The sequence below is a fragment of the Melanerpes formicivorus genome, unplaced genomic scaffold (genome assembly GCF_026170545.1).
Source record: "Melanerpes formicivorus ecotype bairdi unplaced genomic scaffold, bMelFor1.0.p_v2 SCAF_18, whole genome shotgun sequence".
NCBI classification, from domain to species: domain Eukaryota; kingdom Metazoa; phylum Chordata; class Aves; order Piciformes; family Picidae; genus Melanerpes; species Melanerpes formicivorus.
In genome coordinates this window covers 2,799,182-2,815,679 of record NW_027142370.1, presented here as the reverse complement: position 1 = coordinate 2,815,679, position 16,498 = coordinate 2,799,182, and the positions used below count along the sequence as shown (strand labels likewise).

The 16,498-nt window shown below is 47.1% G+C and overlaps 1 protein-coding gene and 1 long non-coding RNA gene across 2 annotated transcripts in view; one reads left to right on the top strand and one right to left on the bottom strand.

The window, feature by feature from the left end:
* Window positions 1–10,001, top strand: part of SEL1L3 (SEL1L family member 3) — a 32,977-nt gene extending 22,976 nt beyond the window's left edge. The window contains exons 17-24 of the mRNA XM_068149327.1: window positions 1,182–1,265; window positions 2,289–2,379; window positions 2,495–2,579; window positions 3,726–3,835; window positions 4,670–4,797; window positions 7,471–7,573; window positions 7,671–7,743; window positions 8,723–10,001. Of these exons, the coding sequence (XP_068005428.1) occupies window positions 1,182–1,265; window positions 2,289–2,379; window positions 2,495–2,579; window positions 3,726–3,835; window positions 4,670–4,797; window positions 7,471–7,573; window positions 7,671–7,743; window positions 8,723–8,889 (841 nt within the window). The 3' untranslated portion in view covers window positions 8,890–10,001. The remainder of the gene's footprint in view (window positions 1–1,181; window positions 1,266–2,288; window positions 2,380–2,494; window positions 2,580–3,725; window positions 3,836–4,669; window positions 4,798–7,470; window positions 7,574–7,670; window positions 7,744–8,722) is intronic.
* Window positions 6,598–15,364, bottom strand: LOC137446577 (uncharacterized). The gene is made up of 3 exons (XR_010988681.1): window positions 15,307–15,364; window positions 14,201–14,299; window positions 6,598–6,669 (listed from the first exon to the last, which is right to left on the bottom strand). It is a non-coding gene; the product is annotated as an uncharacterized lncRNA (long non-coding RNA).
* Window positions 15,365–16,498: the final 1,134 nt, after the last annotated feature.

Sequence of the window (16,498 nt, the reverse complement as noted above, 5' to 3'; positions counted from 1 at the left end):
CATGAGAAGTGTGACCAGCAGACCAGAGGGAGGTGATGCTCCCCCTCTGCTCAGCTCTGGTGAGACCCCACCTGGAGCACTGTGTCCAGTTCTGGAGCCTCTGTTGCAAGAAAGGTCTGGAGGTGCTGGAAGGTGTCCAGAGAAGGGCCACGAGGATGAGCAGAGGACTGGAGCTGCTCTGCTATGGAGACAGACAGAGGGAGCTGGGGTAGCTCAGTCTGGAGAGGAGAAGGCTCCAAGGAGACCTTCTTGTGGCCTTCCAGTATCTGAAGGGTGTTACAGAAAAGCTGGGCAGGGACTTCTTAGGGTGTCAGGGAGTGATAGGACTGGGGGGGTGATGGGGCAGAACTAGAAAAGGGGTAGATTCAGATTGGATGTTAGAAAGAAGCTCTTCCCCATGAGGGTGGTGAGAGACTGGCACAGGTTGCCCAGGGAGGTGGTGGAAGCCTCATCCCTGGAGGTGTTTGCAGCCAGGCTGGATGTGGCTGTGAGCAACCTGCTGTAGTGTGAGGTGTCCCTGCCTATGGCAGGGGGGTTGGAACTGGCTGAGCCTTGAGCTCCCTTCCATCCCTAACGATTCTATGATTTCTAAGTCCGTAGTCTCAAGATCTTGTACTTCATGGGGCTTGCCTGCTCAGCAGAAGGTTCTTCTGCAGTTTTAATCCACATGAATATGTAGACTGTTTTAATGTCCAGTAGAGTTTGAGAGGTGCTGACTGCTTTTAATACTTTTTCTTTCAAAAGGAACTCAGGGAGATTGCATTGAACAGCTCAGAGAGGCTCTCTCTGACTAAGCCAATGATGATTTGATTTTTCAAGATAGATCGGGCTCCTGCTGGTGGTAGAACTGGTGTTTTGCATCAAGAAACAGGCAGATAATTAGTTACAGCACTTGCTGACATGTTTTTTTTCCTTAAAAAAAGAATAATTAACTTGCCAGTAACAAAAGGAACAAACATGGGGTGTGCCTGATGTGTTTGTGGAGATGAACAGACAAATTGTTCTCAGTCAGTCAACAGCTACATGGCTGATGCACCAATTGCTGTGAAATGCCATAGTTTGGCTTATGGAAGGGATTGGACGGTGATCCCACATTCTTTTGTGTCCTGAGACGTCAGTGTGAGTGGGGGTGACAGTACTGGAGCACACCTGCTCAATTTTTATTCGTTCTTTTCCGGCAGCTGGGCAAAACACATTGCGGAGAAAAACGGCTACTTGGGTCATGTCATCAGGAAAGCTCTCAATGCTTACCTGGAACTTTCCTGGTATGTCTTCAGGGTTCCCCTTTCTATTCTTCACTCCCAGGCACAAATACAGGCTGGGCAGTGACTGGCTGGAAAGCAGCCCTGAGGAGAGAGACTTGGGGGTGCTGGGGGACAAGAAGCTCAACATGAGCTCTCAGTGTGCACTTGCAGCCCGCAAAGCCAATCAGATCCTGGGCTGCAGCAGGAAAAGTGTGGCCAGCAGGTCGAGGGAGATGATCCTGCCCCTCTGCTCAGCTCTGGTGAGACCCCACCTGGAGTACTGTGTCCAGTTCTGGAGCCCCTATTACAAGAGGGATGTGGAGGTGCTGGAAGGTGTCCAGAGAAGGGCCATGAGGATGATCAGAGGGCTGGAGCACCTCTCCTGTGAGGACAGACTGAAGGAGTTGGGGCTGTTCAGTCTGGAGAAGAGAAGGCTCTGAGGTGACCTCATTGTGGCCTTCCAGTATCTGAAGGGGGCTACAGGAAGGCTGGGGAGGGACTGCTCAGGATCTCAGGTAGTGATAGGACTAGGGGGAATGGAATGAAGCTGGAGGTGGGGAGATTCAGGCTGGAGGTGAGGAGGAAGTTCTTTACCATGAGAGTGGAGAAGCCCTGGAATGGGTTGTCCAGGGAGGTGGTTGGGGCCCTGTCCCTGGAGGTGTTTAAGCCCAGGCTGGATGAGGCTCTGGCCAGCCTGATCTAGTGTGGGGTGTCCCTGCCCATGGCAGGGGGGTTGGAACTAGATGATCCTTGTGGTCCCTTTCAACCCTGAATGATACTATGATAAAGTAATTAACATCGGGTCATCGCCACAAAAAAGTCCCCAAAAAAGTCCCCCAACCAGGCAGCCAGGCAGCGTGGCTTGTCACCCCGAGCCGTGCCAGCAGGTGGCGCCGTTGCGCGGCGTTGCCGGCCCCGTTGCTCTGAGGGATTTTGATCAATTCATTTAGCGCTGGTTTGGGTTTTGTTTTTTTTCCAGCTCTTAACTTAAAACGCGTGTTCTTTTCGTCAAGTTTTTCACCGATTTCTCTTCTCTCACGTCAGGCACGAAGCTCTGCTGCATTACATTCTGGCAGCCGAGACTGGGATCGAAGTGTCGCAGTCAAATTTAGCACACATCTGTGAGGAAAGACCAGTAAGTGAAGGCAGGCACAGCTCCTTAGCCTAAAAGGAGCGTTTGTTAATAATAACATGTTCCTAATCAATTATCTGTGATATGAATGGATCCTTTTTTTTTCCCCCCTCCCCAGGACCTAGCAAGGAAATACCTAGCAACTGATTGTGTCTGGAGGTACTACAACTTCTCTGTTTCCCAAGTCAATGCTCCGTCATTTGGTATGTGCAAGCAATTCTTCCTGAGTTTTACCTTTACTTTTTTGTATTCAGACTTCCAAAACTACCTTTCTTACAACTTCTCCATGAGTGTCTGGAGAAGAGAAGACTGAGAAGGGATTTAATAAGTGTTTATAAATAGCTGGGTGTCAAGAGGGAGGGGACAGGCTCTGCGCAGTTGCACCCTGGGATAGGACAAGGGGCAGTGGATGGAAACTGCAGCATAGGAGGTTCCACCTCAGCATAAGGAGGAACTTCACTGTGAGGGTCAGAGCTCCCCAGAAAGGTTGTGGAGTCTCCTCTGGAGACTTTCAAGCCCCATCTGGATGTGTTCCTGTGGGACCTGCACTGGATTCTATGGTCCTGCTCTGGCATGGGGGCTGGACTCAATGATCTTTGAAGGTCCCTTCCAACCCCTGACATCCTGTGAATAATTATGTTAGTGCTAGCTAAGTTATCCTGCTGCATGATCTAGTCCTAGAGTTTGATAACTCTCACCAAAATCCAACTGGAAGGTCAGTGGCATTAGGATCAGTCTTCAAGCGATACCTTGGCCTTGCTGAAGTCGAGGGAAGTTTTGCTGTTGCTGTGAGAGGGGCAGGATTTCACTGGGGACATTGTTCCTTGCTGTGCTTTGGTAGAGAGCAAAATTTGTGACAGGTCCCTTCCAACCCCTAACATCCTCTGACATCCTGTGAGAGAGCAAATTAAGAGAAGAATCATCCCTGCTTGTCACAGATTTCCTTTTCGGGGGGGGGAAGTATCTTGAGTGTTGTGTTTCAACACAGCCTTTCTGAAAGTTTCCTGCTTATGGTGTAAAATGAATGAAGCAAAATTAAGGGGGGGGGAAAGCTAAGCCCTGAGAAGGGGATTAGGTATTTAGAGGCCTGAGGAATTGACTCAAGGTTTTAAGAAGAAGGAGGAAAAAAAAAAATAGTAGACTTTAGGAGCTGATGCTGTTTAGTTATCAAAGAGAAAATCCCAAAGCAAAGACAACTTTCCTGTCATCCTTGGAGTCATGAGAAACTACTAAAGGGTTCCTTATCTAATGTATTACCAGCTTTTCTGTCAGGGTACAGAGTTTATCAGCATTGGCACAGCTTACCTTGGGTTGACTTAAGGATTGCCTGTCTCTGGTTTCTTCCACAGCTTATTTGAAGATGGGTGACTTCTATTACTATGGTTACCAGAACCAGTCCAAAGACCTGGAGCTCTCCATGCGGATGTACGCGCAAGCCGCGCTGGAGGGAGACTCGCAGGTGGGGCTGCAGCTGCTGTGTGTTTGTGAGAGCAGCAGAGCTCAGAGCAGGCTCAGGATTTCTCTGAGGCTGGTTATTCTGCTTGGCTACCTCTGCACTGCTAGAATAAGTTATAATCCCTGCTAAGTCGCTGGTTACTGTTTGATGGGAACAGAAGGTAAACCTGGCACAGAGGTTCAGTCCAGGCTGTTTTGAAAGCTGGAGGGGAACAGAATAATTCAGTGCTGCCTTACCTTGGCACAGTTGATTCTGTTGTGTCCTTGGTATTTTTGCTGCTGCCAGGGGAAGAGTGTGAGAGGCTGCTGGGTTGTATTCCAGCCCTGTTCCCTGCTATTTTAGGAGTATCTGAAGGGGGCAACCAGAAGGCTGCAGAGGGACTCTTTATCCAAGCAGGCAAAACTGGGATTAAGGAAGTAAATTGTCTGGAGGAAACTTCTGCTCTCATTTTCACTCTTCAGAGCACTTTTGATCTGCAGAGTTAGGTGGAAGGGAATTAAACAGAGAGCAGGATTCCATTTGTGCTTTGAGCCTGCATTTCCCTGTTAGGGAGAAGAGGCCAGTTCGATGTGGTGGCTGTGTTTGAAGGGCGACTGGAAGGGAGAAAGCTCAGATCCTTTTGCAGGTGGTTTCTACAAGCACAGTGTCACAAGCAAGGAGTGTACTTCTTTTGCATTGTCAGTGTTCACCTGGGTACATGGTTAGGAGAGAAAGCTCTCACAATTATTCAGTGAGGATCACCTCATGGGTTTCCAGAAGACAGCTAACAGTTGTTTGGGTACCTGATGCTTACAGCAGACCTTAACTATACCTCTGAAAAGGCTTTTCTCTTGCTAGGGTTTCTTCAATTTGGCACTTGTCATAGAAGAGGGCAACTCTATACCTTCCTACATTCTGGATCACTTGGATATTGATCAGGCATTGCACTCCAGTAACACATCCCTTCTTCAGGAGCTTTATTACAGGTGAGTCTTTTTTCCTCCAGATCAGCATCTTCTGGTGTTTTTCCTTTTTCCCCCTCCTCACATGAGTACCATTTGCTCTGAGAACAGCAACTCCTCTAATTATTAACTTTGTTCACTTGCAAGATTTAAGGCAGGGTAAGGTCAACATGCTTGAAAAGCTTAAATTACCTAAACATATTTCAGTTTATGCCTGTCAAAGAGACCTGATTGTATGTGGTAACCTGATGGAGCAGGGACTGGTTTTAATGACCCAGGAGGTCTGTTCCAATTTGGTAGATGCAAGTCCCTAAATTAGGCACTGACAATTTTTATACAGATGATAAAATACAGCCCAGTTTAGTACCAGAACTTAAGTTTGTAACTGGGATACTAACAGTCCTTTCTATTTGTTCTGCCAAGACATTCCAGCCTGGCAGAGATTTTTGTGCAATGAATATGAGGTATTTGGGAAGGTGGCAGGTCTGCTGCCTGAGCTGCCCCTGCCAGCACTGTTCATGCACAAACCACCTAGAGGCCTCTGGTTCCAGTACAGAACTTAGGTTTCCTTTATCGGGGTGCAGATGTTGGAAAGCACAGTGGGGGTGGGAAACTCACACAATATTCAGTGGCTTTGTGGGATTGCCTTTCAGATACCTAAAGGAGGAGCTAATGGTGACCCAAGAATGAGTGGGTTAATCTTTGGATTTACCACAGAGTGTTGTGTGACCCCCCAAAAGAAAAGGTGGAGATGATTCCAGCATTACAACCTTGGTTGTTGGTTCACCGACTGTCCCCTTCAATTGTTCCTCACTGCAGTTAGCCTGAACTTGTACCATAAATCACCAGATTAAAAAAGGGCTTCTAGACCAGCTGGTTCAGCTGGGATTGCAAATTTCACAGTATCACAGTATCACTTAGGTTGGAAAGGACCTCGAGGATCATCGAGTCCAACCTATCAACACAGACCTCATGACTAGACCATGGCACCAAGTGCCACGTCCAATCTCCCCTTGAACGCCTCCAGGGTCAATGACTCAACCACCTCCCTGGGCAACCTGTTCCAATGATGAATGACTCTCTCGGTGAAGAACTTCCTCCTCACCTCGAGTCTAAACCTCCCCTGGCGCAGCTTGAGACTGTGTCCTCTTGTTCTGGTGCTGGTTGCCTGGGAGAAGAGGCCAACCCCTTCCTGGCTACAACCTCCCTTCAGGTAGTTGTAGAGGGCAATGAGGTCACCCCTGAGCCTCCTCTTCTCCAGGCTAGGCAACCCCAGCTCCCTCAGCCTCTCCTCACAGGGCTGTGTTCAAGGCCTCTCACCAGCCTTGTTGCCCTTCTCTGGACACGCTCAAGTGTTTTGATGTCCTTCTTAAACTGAGGAGCCCAGAACTGGACACAGGACTCAAGGTGCGGCCTAACCAAAGCAGAGTCCAGGGGCACTATGACCTCCCTGCTCCTGCTGGCCACACTATTCCTAATGCAGGCCAGGATGCTATTGGCCCTCCTGGCCACCTGGGCACACTGCTGGCTCATATTCAGGTGGCTGTCGATCAGCACCCCCAGGTCCCTCTCTGTTTGGCAGCTCTCAGCCACTCTGACCCCAGCCTGTAGCTCTGCATGGGATTGCCATAGCCAAAGTGCAGCACTCGGCACTTGGACTTGTTGAATGCCATCCCACTGGACTCTGCCCAGCTGTCCAGTCAGTCGAGGTCCCTCTGCAGAGCCTTTCTACCCTCTAACTGACTAACATCTGCCCCTAACTTTGTGTCATCTGCAAACTTGCTGATGACTGATTTGAGCCTGGATTCTGCTTTCACATCTGCTTCACAGTGAGAGGAACTCCAGAGCTGCAGGGTTTCCCATCCCTCATGGGCTTCTGTACAGAAGGACACACACCTGTAAAAAAAAAAATTATATATATATATATTTAAAATTCATCTATGAAGTGACATTTTTATGTCTGTATGTAGTTGTTTTGTATTAAAATTATATATCACAGTATCACCAAGGTTGGAAGAGACCTCAAAGATCATCGAGTCCAACCTGAATATATATAAACACACCTCCTCTGCTCCCCCCTCCTGCCTCAGCTTGGCAGAAGAGAAGCAATTGCAGATTAAAATAGATCCCAGAAAAGAATCAGTGCAGATTGAAGCAGATGCCTGTGGGTTTAGCTCTCTCCAAACTCCCCTAGCAGGTGAAGTCCTAACTGAGGGGACTCAGCTCACCTCACAAGGGAGACCTTGTAGCTAGTCAGGTAAATCACTCTTCAGGCTCTGACTGAATCATGAAGTCTCCACTGTCTCCACAAGGGCTTCAGGCACCAGCATCCTGCACAGGCAGCTACATTGGGTACATCTAATCTTAAGTCCTGCTGCTGTTGACTCTCATAGTTGGAACAGAGTGTCTTGGGTATGACCTTGTACTGTGACTGCTTGGCAAGGGTAACCTGGATGCTGAGATCTAGTATAAGGAAATAAACCCCACACTTGTAAGGTAAAATGTTATGTGCTTAACAAGGTTAATCTGTTGTTTCTGTGGAGTTTCACTTCACCATCTGGGAGATAATGCTGATGATATCTGCTTGTTTTCCTGGGTCACTGAGGTTTGCTGCAAACCCACTCGAGATTCCGAGATGACAGATGCCACAAGATTGTGGAGGAGAACTAATTAACTGTTTTAATCATCCTCTTGTAGGTGCTGGAATAACAGTAACCAGGAATCAATCAGCCCCTGCTCCTTAGCATTGCTTTATTTTTATGTGAGAGTTTTCTGGAGCACTGTTTTGCAGTCTACTCTGGTAGGTGTTGCTCCTTTGCATTCACAGTTCCTTTGGAGCTCTACCCTTGGCTTTGCACTGCTCTGATTACGTTTTTGTTTTGAATTTGCTGTCACAGATCTACTTCATGGGAACCTTTCTGTTATCCATTCTGGTTGCATTTACAGTGCAGTATTTCCAGTCTTTGCCTGGTAAGTGTCTGTCACAGGAAAAGCCAAAGAGAGAGGGGGGGGTGGATCTTTGCCTTTCAAAAAGCAAAGCAGGAATGCTAGAGTGGGCAGAGGTGCCTCTGAACAGCAACTTCTGTGAGAGACAAATCATTTTCTGGCTGTTGGAAAGGGGTGGATGGAGTGAGACACAGGTTTAAACCTGTTGATTTCTGGAGAATTTCCCATGATAAAGGACACTTAAACCCAATCCAGCCCAACCATTAACTGCAAGAAATGGATGGAAATAGGAGATCAGATCTGAGCCTTGTCCAGCCTGACCTGGATTGTTTCCAGGGATGGGGCATCTACCACTTCCCTGAGCAACCTGGATCAGGATCTCACCACCCTCAGTGTAAAAGATTTTTCCCCTTCTCTCTAGTCTGAATCTCCCTCTTTTAGTTTCAAACCATCCCTCCTTGTCCTGTCACAAGTCTGTTCCTATCTTTCCTGTAGGTCCCTGTAAGTGCAGAAAGGCTGCAGTGAAGTCTCCCTCAGAGCTTTCTCAGCTCCAGGCTGAAGGCTGGAGAAAAACAAAGCATGCTGCTTTCTGCCATCTTTTCATCATAAGATAGAGAAAAAACTACTCTCATTCTTCCTCCCCTACACCTATAAAAAAACCCCAAGCACCATTACTTATGGCAAAGACGATTTGAATTTATAACTCCTAGACAGCTTTTAAGACATTCAGTGGTGGATAATATGCTGACTGTGGCAATCAGCCTGACACCCTGCTTGCTTTTCTTACCAGCTATGATTTATATGACTTGGGAAGCACATCACATGTGTACAAAATATGCAGTTAAAGCTCCAAATATTCTTCTTCTGATAGTTCTTAACCTTTGAGTATTATTTTGGAGCTGATTTAAATATCCACATAGTGTTTCAGTATTGATAAACAGGCTTCCCAGACACAGTGGTTGGTCTTTTCTAACTGTTTCTTTTGGTGGTTTTTTTTCCCCAGCCCAGAATTCTCCTGGAACAAGATCAGAACCATTGTCAGACGAACCTTCTTCCTCAGGGAGTAGCAGTGATGATGCTACCAGACTAGCACAGCAAGATGAATCTACTCTGTCAAATGATTTAGCACAGCAAGAGTCCAACCCTCAGAATCCTCTTGTTAGGAGCTGAAGTGTAGTCTCCTAAAGGCTGCTGTCCCACTGGGAAGGAGGGATAGGAGCAACTAACAATTTAAGAACTGGTAACCAGCCTTGTGGTGGTACTAAATAGTGAGGTCCAACAGCCAAAATTGTAGGGGAATTCACTGATCTGATTTCTCCACCCCAAGGGAAAACCACCCTTATAATTTATTTAATACTCCAAACAGGTTGTGGTGAGATACTCTGCATCCCCACCCCACAGTCAGGGTGCATTTCAGCCAAGGACTGGAGGAAAACATGCAAAGCCTTGGCCACAGTGAAGAATGAGCAAACCTCTCCCCAGTTTTTTGGTGGGGAATTTTTTCCTCACCTACCTAAGACCTTATGAGTCTCTTTACTGCATTTGTGCTTGTATTGCTGGTGAAGTCCCCAGACTTTGCCCAGTGGGAAGCATGGAAATGACATAAGAGTGAAACCCAGCCACCAACGCTTGCCAGGTTCCATGGCACAGCAGCCAGGACTTTGGTACCTGCAGTGGTAACAAACCTTTTCTTTTTTACCATTTTATATTCTCCATCCTTACTCTTTGATGCAGGAAGTGCTTTGGTTTGGAAGAAAGACACCAGGAAGATTTGCAGTATGATCACAGCACAGTAGTTCTGCTGGGCAGCCTTGGACAGAGTTCCCCTGGTGGACACAGGAAAACATTTCCTGCCCTTCCAAGAGCTGCTGAGTAGGGAAAGTAGCTTCCCTGATGGATAAATACAATCATATTTAGATGTGAACAGATGACACAAAGTGAATTAATTACTTGGGTTTGGATTCTTCTATCAGTAACAGGGGCAAGGATTTATCTGATGTTCTCTTTCAGACACCTATTGGAGTGACAGTTGATGTGGTGAATGCTAGATGGGATGTGTGGAAAACCAGTATGGAGTGCAAATGCCTTCTGTCTGACTTAAAGCTGTCTGGGAGGTGGCTGTAGGAGGAGTCTGACCTTTAGGGCAGGTGTGCATGCACCTCTGCAAAATGATGTAGATCACAGACTGTAAATTGCATCAATCTATGCATTACTGGGGGTTCAATCCACTCTCCTTGCACTACATTAGCTACTCTTGTAAATAAAAATATTTTTCTAATTGAGCCTGTGTGTGGAAGGTTTGTTTGAAGCACAGAGTCACAGAACTGTCACAGGGTTGGAAGGGACCTCAAGGATTGTCCAGTTCTGACCCCCTGCCATGGGCAGGGTCGCCTCACACTGGATCAGGTTGCTTGAGGCCATTCTCTCTTGTTCTAGCACTAATTACTTGTGAGAAGCAACCAGCACCAGCCTCTCCACAGCCTCCTTCCAGGTAGCTGTAGAGAGAAATGAAGTCTCCCTTCAGCCTCCTCTTCTCCAAACTAACCCTCCCCAGCTCCTTCAGATGCTCTTCATCAGATTTATTCTCCAGGCCCTTCCCCAGCTTCATTGCTCTCCTTGCACTGGCTCCAGCACCTCCAGATCTGAGGTCCTCAAAACTGGGCACAATACTCCAGGTGTGGCCTCACCAGAGCAGAGTACAGAGCTGGGACAGGTTTAGATGGCCAACCCCAACACACTGCAGAGCCAGCTGCAGCCTTTGAAGGCCAGCAGCCAATTGCCACAACATCAGCATGATGTTAGGTACCAAATGGCACAGTTAAAGAGTCACAAAAAGCTGGACACACAGACAGCAAATCTTGCTTGTAGCAAGACGTATTTTCCTACCTGCCATGCACAGCAAAACTCAAGCCCCTTGTGAAATATTAATCCCATGGGAGTTTGTCAGTGGTGGCACAACTGCAACCCATGTGTTGAAATCACAGGGCTCTCAGGGCAGCAGAGGTTTAGCTTGTGTACACAGAGGTGAAGTGTTGGCAGGCAGGCTGCAATTTCTTCTCCACAGTAGCCCCATGTTCTCAGCTTCACTAATTAACTAATCAGAGGAAGCTTGCCAGAAACTTGATTTCACATCTGCATTTCAGAAGATAATTGCTGCAGCTTCAGGATATTTCTTGACCCCAGCAGTTCATAGTTTGGTCTTTGGTTTTTTGTTATCTTCATCAGAAGTTCTACCAAAGTATACCTGATAAAGACAGTCAAGATAAGCAACTCTTCACAATAAACTGGCAATAATTAAGGCAGAAATGATAAAGGTTGCATTATTATCCTTCACTTCTTAGGAGATCCAGGGGGCTGTTTGCTAATGTAGAGGATCAAGCAGGTCCTGGAGAGGAGAGGATGGTTGCTTAAGGAAAGCAGCTACAGAGGTTTGCTACATCCATAAGGAGAAAGAGGGTGGGGATAAAAGAGTTGTTGTAACAGCAGTCTGCAGTTTCTGCAGCCCCTGCCTAGTGGTCAGGATGACAGTGAGGAGATATTAAACCCTAAGTATAGAGCTAAAATGCTGCTTGGTTAGACACCTTTCACAGAAGCCCAGCCAGCTGAACATCAGAGGTGGTGCTCAAGGGGCTACAAGTGGTGACAGTTTTCCCTCTTTCTCCCTTGGTTCAGCACAGAATTGTCTTTAGCAAATGAATTGGAGACAAGGAAATTCAGAGCAGTTGATTTACAAACTAGGTGCCTAATTATCTCAAATCAATGCAGCTCACACCAGCTAAGTATACAAACATGTGTAAGAGCAAGTGGCAAGGGAGAGAAGTTACTACCCAGAATGTGTCAGAGCACTGCGAGGAAAGGGAGAATCAGACACCAGCTATGGACTGGGAAAGGGAGGAAGGTGAAGATAAACTTCTTGAGGAAAAAAATACTATTAAAGGTGATGCTGAGGATTTCTGAGTGGTTAATGACTTTGAGGCCAAGTGGGGCATTCAAACTGGTTATGCAAAATCTGCAGCTGTGCTTTGCATCACAGGGCAAGCACAGGACAGACCTGAGCATGAGCAGCCTTACGGAGATGGCTTCCTGAGCACTGCATCCCAGTTCAGATAGTTAAGAACACTGCATCCCAATATACAGGCAGAGCACAGGCTGGAAGGCCTGTCTTGATCCATGTTGAAAAGGCACACCTTGCAATAGGAATTGTGTTCAGTCATAAAGGGAATACATGGGAATTAGTCCCTGGCACAAGGACATAAAGTATGCCCCTGTTGGGGCTTCTTTGGTAGGACTGGGGGAAATGCAGCAAACCTAGAAATGGGCAGATTCAGACTGGATGTTAGGAAGAAGTTCTTCCCCATGAGGGTGGTGAGAGACTGGCACAGGTTGCCCAGGGCGGTGGTGGAAGCCCCAGGCTGGATCTAGTGTGAGGTGTCCCTGCCCATGGCAGGGGGCTTGCAACTGGATGATCCTTGAGGTCCCTTCCAATCCTGACAACTCTATGATTCTGTATTCCCTCTTGAGGTACTGGGAAACATAAAGCATGTGGGACACATGGACTGTCCATGAAGAGGTTTGTTTTACAGCAGATTCTTGCCTATGTAAGCTGTCCCCATTGACTAATGGACTATGACACTTGACACTGGCTGACTTTTGACCCTTCTCCTGGATGAAATGCAGCACAAAGGTACGAAAGAGGATGAAGAAGCTTTGACTGGGGAATTGCATCCACACACACTCTAGTCCTCCTACTCTCCTAAGTATATGAACTGCATTAAAAGGCTGGGATGTAGAAAGAGAACAGAGGCAAGAGGGTGAGCTGGAACAAGCCCAGGTGTAAGGAAGCTAAAGAACACCATGGGGAGTCTGATCATGGAGTAGTTTCCTGTGATGTCTTCTAAGATCCAAGAGCAATTCCTGAACAATCCACAGAATGCAGTAAATGAAGAAAGAGCAAGCTGCTGTGATATAGATGTGCTGGAAATGCATCACAGCTGGAATGTTTGTGAACAGATTTCATTCCTGTGCCAGAAGGCCAAGTCATTACTTACAGTTAAAAGAGAAGCACCAGTCAGTGCATGGCTGAATGCAAGGACTCTGTGTTAAAAGCAGCCAGATACAGGTAAGTGAGCATCACACCCCCAAAAAAGTGACTAAAGAGGAAGGAAAACAGAAAGGAAGAGATCACTTTACACAGCTGCAATATGTGCTTATGTCACAGTAAGCATTAGAGGTCTTCGCCCACACAAAACACCCACAAGAAGCCAAACCAAAACCCAAACAATCAACAATCTCCAAACCAAAGATCCCTTCCACTGGAGGTTAGACATTCTGAAGCACTGAGGTCCCAGACTTAGCTGCCCCAGGGCTGTGTGCCCACTGCCTGCAGAGACCTGGTTTGTTTGGCAAGTGCTATCACATACCCAAGCACCTTTGTGCATCTTAATAGCCCCTTGGAAGAAAACTGGCTGCAGCAGGTTGGTTTGTAACTGTGCTAACGTATTCCTTGACCTTGCTCACCTCCCCACTTCACATTTTCCAATTCCTGTTGCTCCCCTTTGTTTGACCACGTTGACCTCTCCTTAATCACTCATCAGCCTTCCAGATAGTTCCTAATACCCAGCAGTGCTATTTGCTCTTATCATTTCTGCCAGGTGAGCAGGGGAAATCACAAGTCCATTATCAGAGCCCAGCACTACTTTATGATAGTCTACCCGAGGAGAAACCCAGGTAGCTGCACAGCATTTCCTGTCTCTTCATTGTGTAAATCTATGACTCAGACCACACCACAAAAAGGGTCTTTAATTGTGCAAGTCAGCAGCCAATCTCCTTGGCTGGGGTTGTATTAGCAAAACAGTGAAGTCCAGGCCTTGCTGGGAGCAGTTAAACTCTTCCTGGGAATCTGTTTTCCTCCTGTACTGTTTAATTTTGGGGAACAGTCTTGGTCCATAAAACCCCTAATGGGTGCCTGGCTGTTGTCTAGGAGGACACTGCTCAAGTGTGCTCAGGTTAGGGCAGAAAGCACACCACCAGATAGTGGAGATGAGCAGGAGCCAGAGCCCAGGCATGTCTTTCAGGCTTTGTTTGGACAAATTGTGCAGAGGAGCTGGCAAAGGCTGTTGCACTCCATGCCACCTCCACGTAACTGCTGTAAGGTTAGACCCTCTCATTTCACCAGGCTGTTTGCCAGTGTGTGCCTTCCAGTAGCCCAAACATGCTCAGAGCTCTTCTGAAGCTTGCTGCCTGGAGATCAGGGTCAGCAGGTGTTGGTAGACCACAGGGCAGCCTTGCCAACACACACCAGTATTGACCAGAATAATCAATCAGTCTCCATTCCTGTTTTGCCCTATTCCAGGAAAGCCAAAGGGTAGTTTTCCCCTTCTGCTCTGCAGAGTTGGTTGGTGGCAATAGCACTGTCCCTGCCTCCTGTCCCCTCCCAGCTCCATCTGCTCTCCCACCCAGCTGACAACGTTTAGAGGCTCACCTCTGCTCATCAGCATTTCATTGCTCTTCCAGGCCAGTGCCAGCTGCATGTGGACATCTCTTCTGCTTTCAGTTCTAAGTCAACAAGTGCAGGCCAGTCCTGGAAAACAAGTTAACATTAAGACCTCTGCTACAGCAATAGGCCTTCCAACCTGGTTTATTCTATGTATTCTATCTTGGTGTGCAATCTCTTTAGATCAGCAGTGTCAGTAAGTGTCCTTCCTGGCACAGCATGAGCTGAGTCTGCTGGGAGTAGGCTGGACCAGTTTTGTTTAGCAGGTCATTGTTCCCACTCAACTTGGTGTCACCTGCAAGCTTACTGAGGGTGCACTCAGTCACCTTCCTGGAGGCATTCAGAGGATGTGCAAACACAGAGCTTGAGGACATAGTTTAGTAGTGGACTTGGCAGTGTGAGCTTTATGGCTAGACTTGATCTCAAAGGTCCTTTCCAACCTGAATGGTTCTGTGATTCTCTATCTTCAGCTGAAACTCTCAGCACCTTCAGCCCCTCCAAGGCTGTTGTGATTGTTCTGTGGTGAGGGCTTTGCCACATTTTATGCTTCCCTCTCCCAGAAGTGCAGCTTTCTTCAGAAAACTTAGCTGTCTGCTCTGTATTTAGTAGCACCCAAAGCAGAGAAACCTGATCCTGTCCTCCTAAAGCATGATAGCAACAATGAGGTATAAGGACATGCAGAGATCTGTTACTGTACTTCTTCCCTCCCCCCCATGGACAGGATAAACACTTAACTAGTGCTGATCCATCACATCCACCACACAGCTAGCAGAGCAAGTTCAGATTGTACCTTCACAGAAGCTGCCCCAAGGCTAGGGAATAGAGAGGAAGAAAAAAAAATACCACTGCTGTAATAAAACTCTACCCAATGGTCCTCAGTGAGCACATCATTGGTGTGCCCAAGAAAGGAATACCCTTCCCTTCCCACAGATTTCCTTTGAGCCAAGGAAATGCTTCCTTTGAACAGAAATCTCATTCTTTTCTGTTACAGTACCACAGACTCAGAACAACTAACTGGTGCAAAATGATTAAATCAATACCTCCCCGTTAAACAGCCACAGTTTTAGCCTGTGTGCCTCCAAGGCCATCCTTACCTACTCTTCCATGAGCTCTTAGCCATAAGCTGATCTTCAGACACTTCAAAAGAAGCTTCCACCTTCAGCTTGAATCTGACTGCCCATAGCAAGGTTTTATGGCTTCAGTCACTTTTCAGGTGCTTTCAATCACTTCCATTTGCTTTAAAGCCTCACCAGCTGTGCTCCAGGTGCCCTCAGTCAGCTTTTTTGGCTACTTTATCTCTCTAGAGCCATTTTCCTGATCCTTTCCAAGCTCAAAAGCTGCTTGAAGCTTTTTTTTTTGGAGGGGGAGAGGGGGGAATAACTCCCTAGTCCATCTTGAATGATGTTCAGTTCTCACCCAATAGAAGCCAGGTAACACTTTGAATGTTTATTTATTTTGTGTTTCACTTCTGCTTCATTTGCTTGTTTGCATGTGTGGAAAAAGATGTGGTTGTTAAAAACAAACCCTCAGAGCAACAACAACAACAACTATGGCTGCTTGTGCTGGCCCCCAAAGCTCCAGCTACACTGCCAACCATTGGCAGGCCCTTTAAGAGTAAGAATGGAGAAGGAATGGGTTTCAGCTTTAGGAGAATAGATTTAGACTGCTTCAGGAGAATATGAATGCTGCACCCTGTCCTATCCCCTGAGTCTTCACTTCCTTACAAATGCCTTAGCACACAGGAGGGGTCCAGTTTTGCCCTTGTGGATGCTCTGGTGGAATCTTCCTTCCAGCTCTTACCAGCTCAGGTTTTTGACCCAGAGCAGCCTCTGCAGTGTTATCTGTTGCATTCCTGTAGGAAGCTTTTTCATTGACTGAACCTCTCATTAATTACTGTTATTAAGAAATTACCCAGTGATGTGTCCTGAAAGAGATTATTAATTAAGAGTGACAATGGCTGTGTAAATGTAGCTGCCAACATTCTTCCCAGCTCTTCCCCTGCGAGGCACTGCTGCACAGCACCCTGGCACCATGTGAGAAAGCCCCCAGGCTTTACCCTGGACTGCAGAGTGCTGCAGCTCAGCCCTGTTGCCTCTTACACATGGCTGAGGCATCTGAACAGCTGTAAAAGTTGCCTCTTGGGGCCTGTTCTTCTCTGACTCACATCCAAGAGGGACTGCTAAACAGGAATTGTGGAACAAGTCAATTGTATCAACAGGAAGAGTGTTGGTGCTGCTCTTAGGCAATGTCCATCTCCATCACAGGACAAAGTTGCAGCAGTAGACC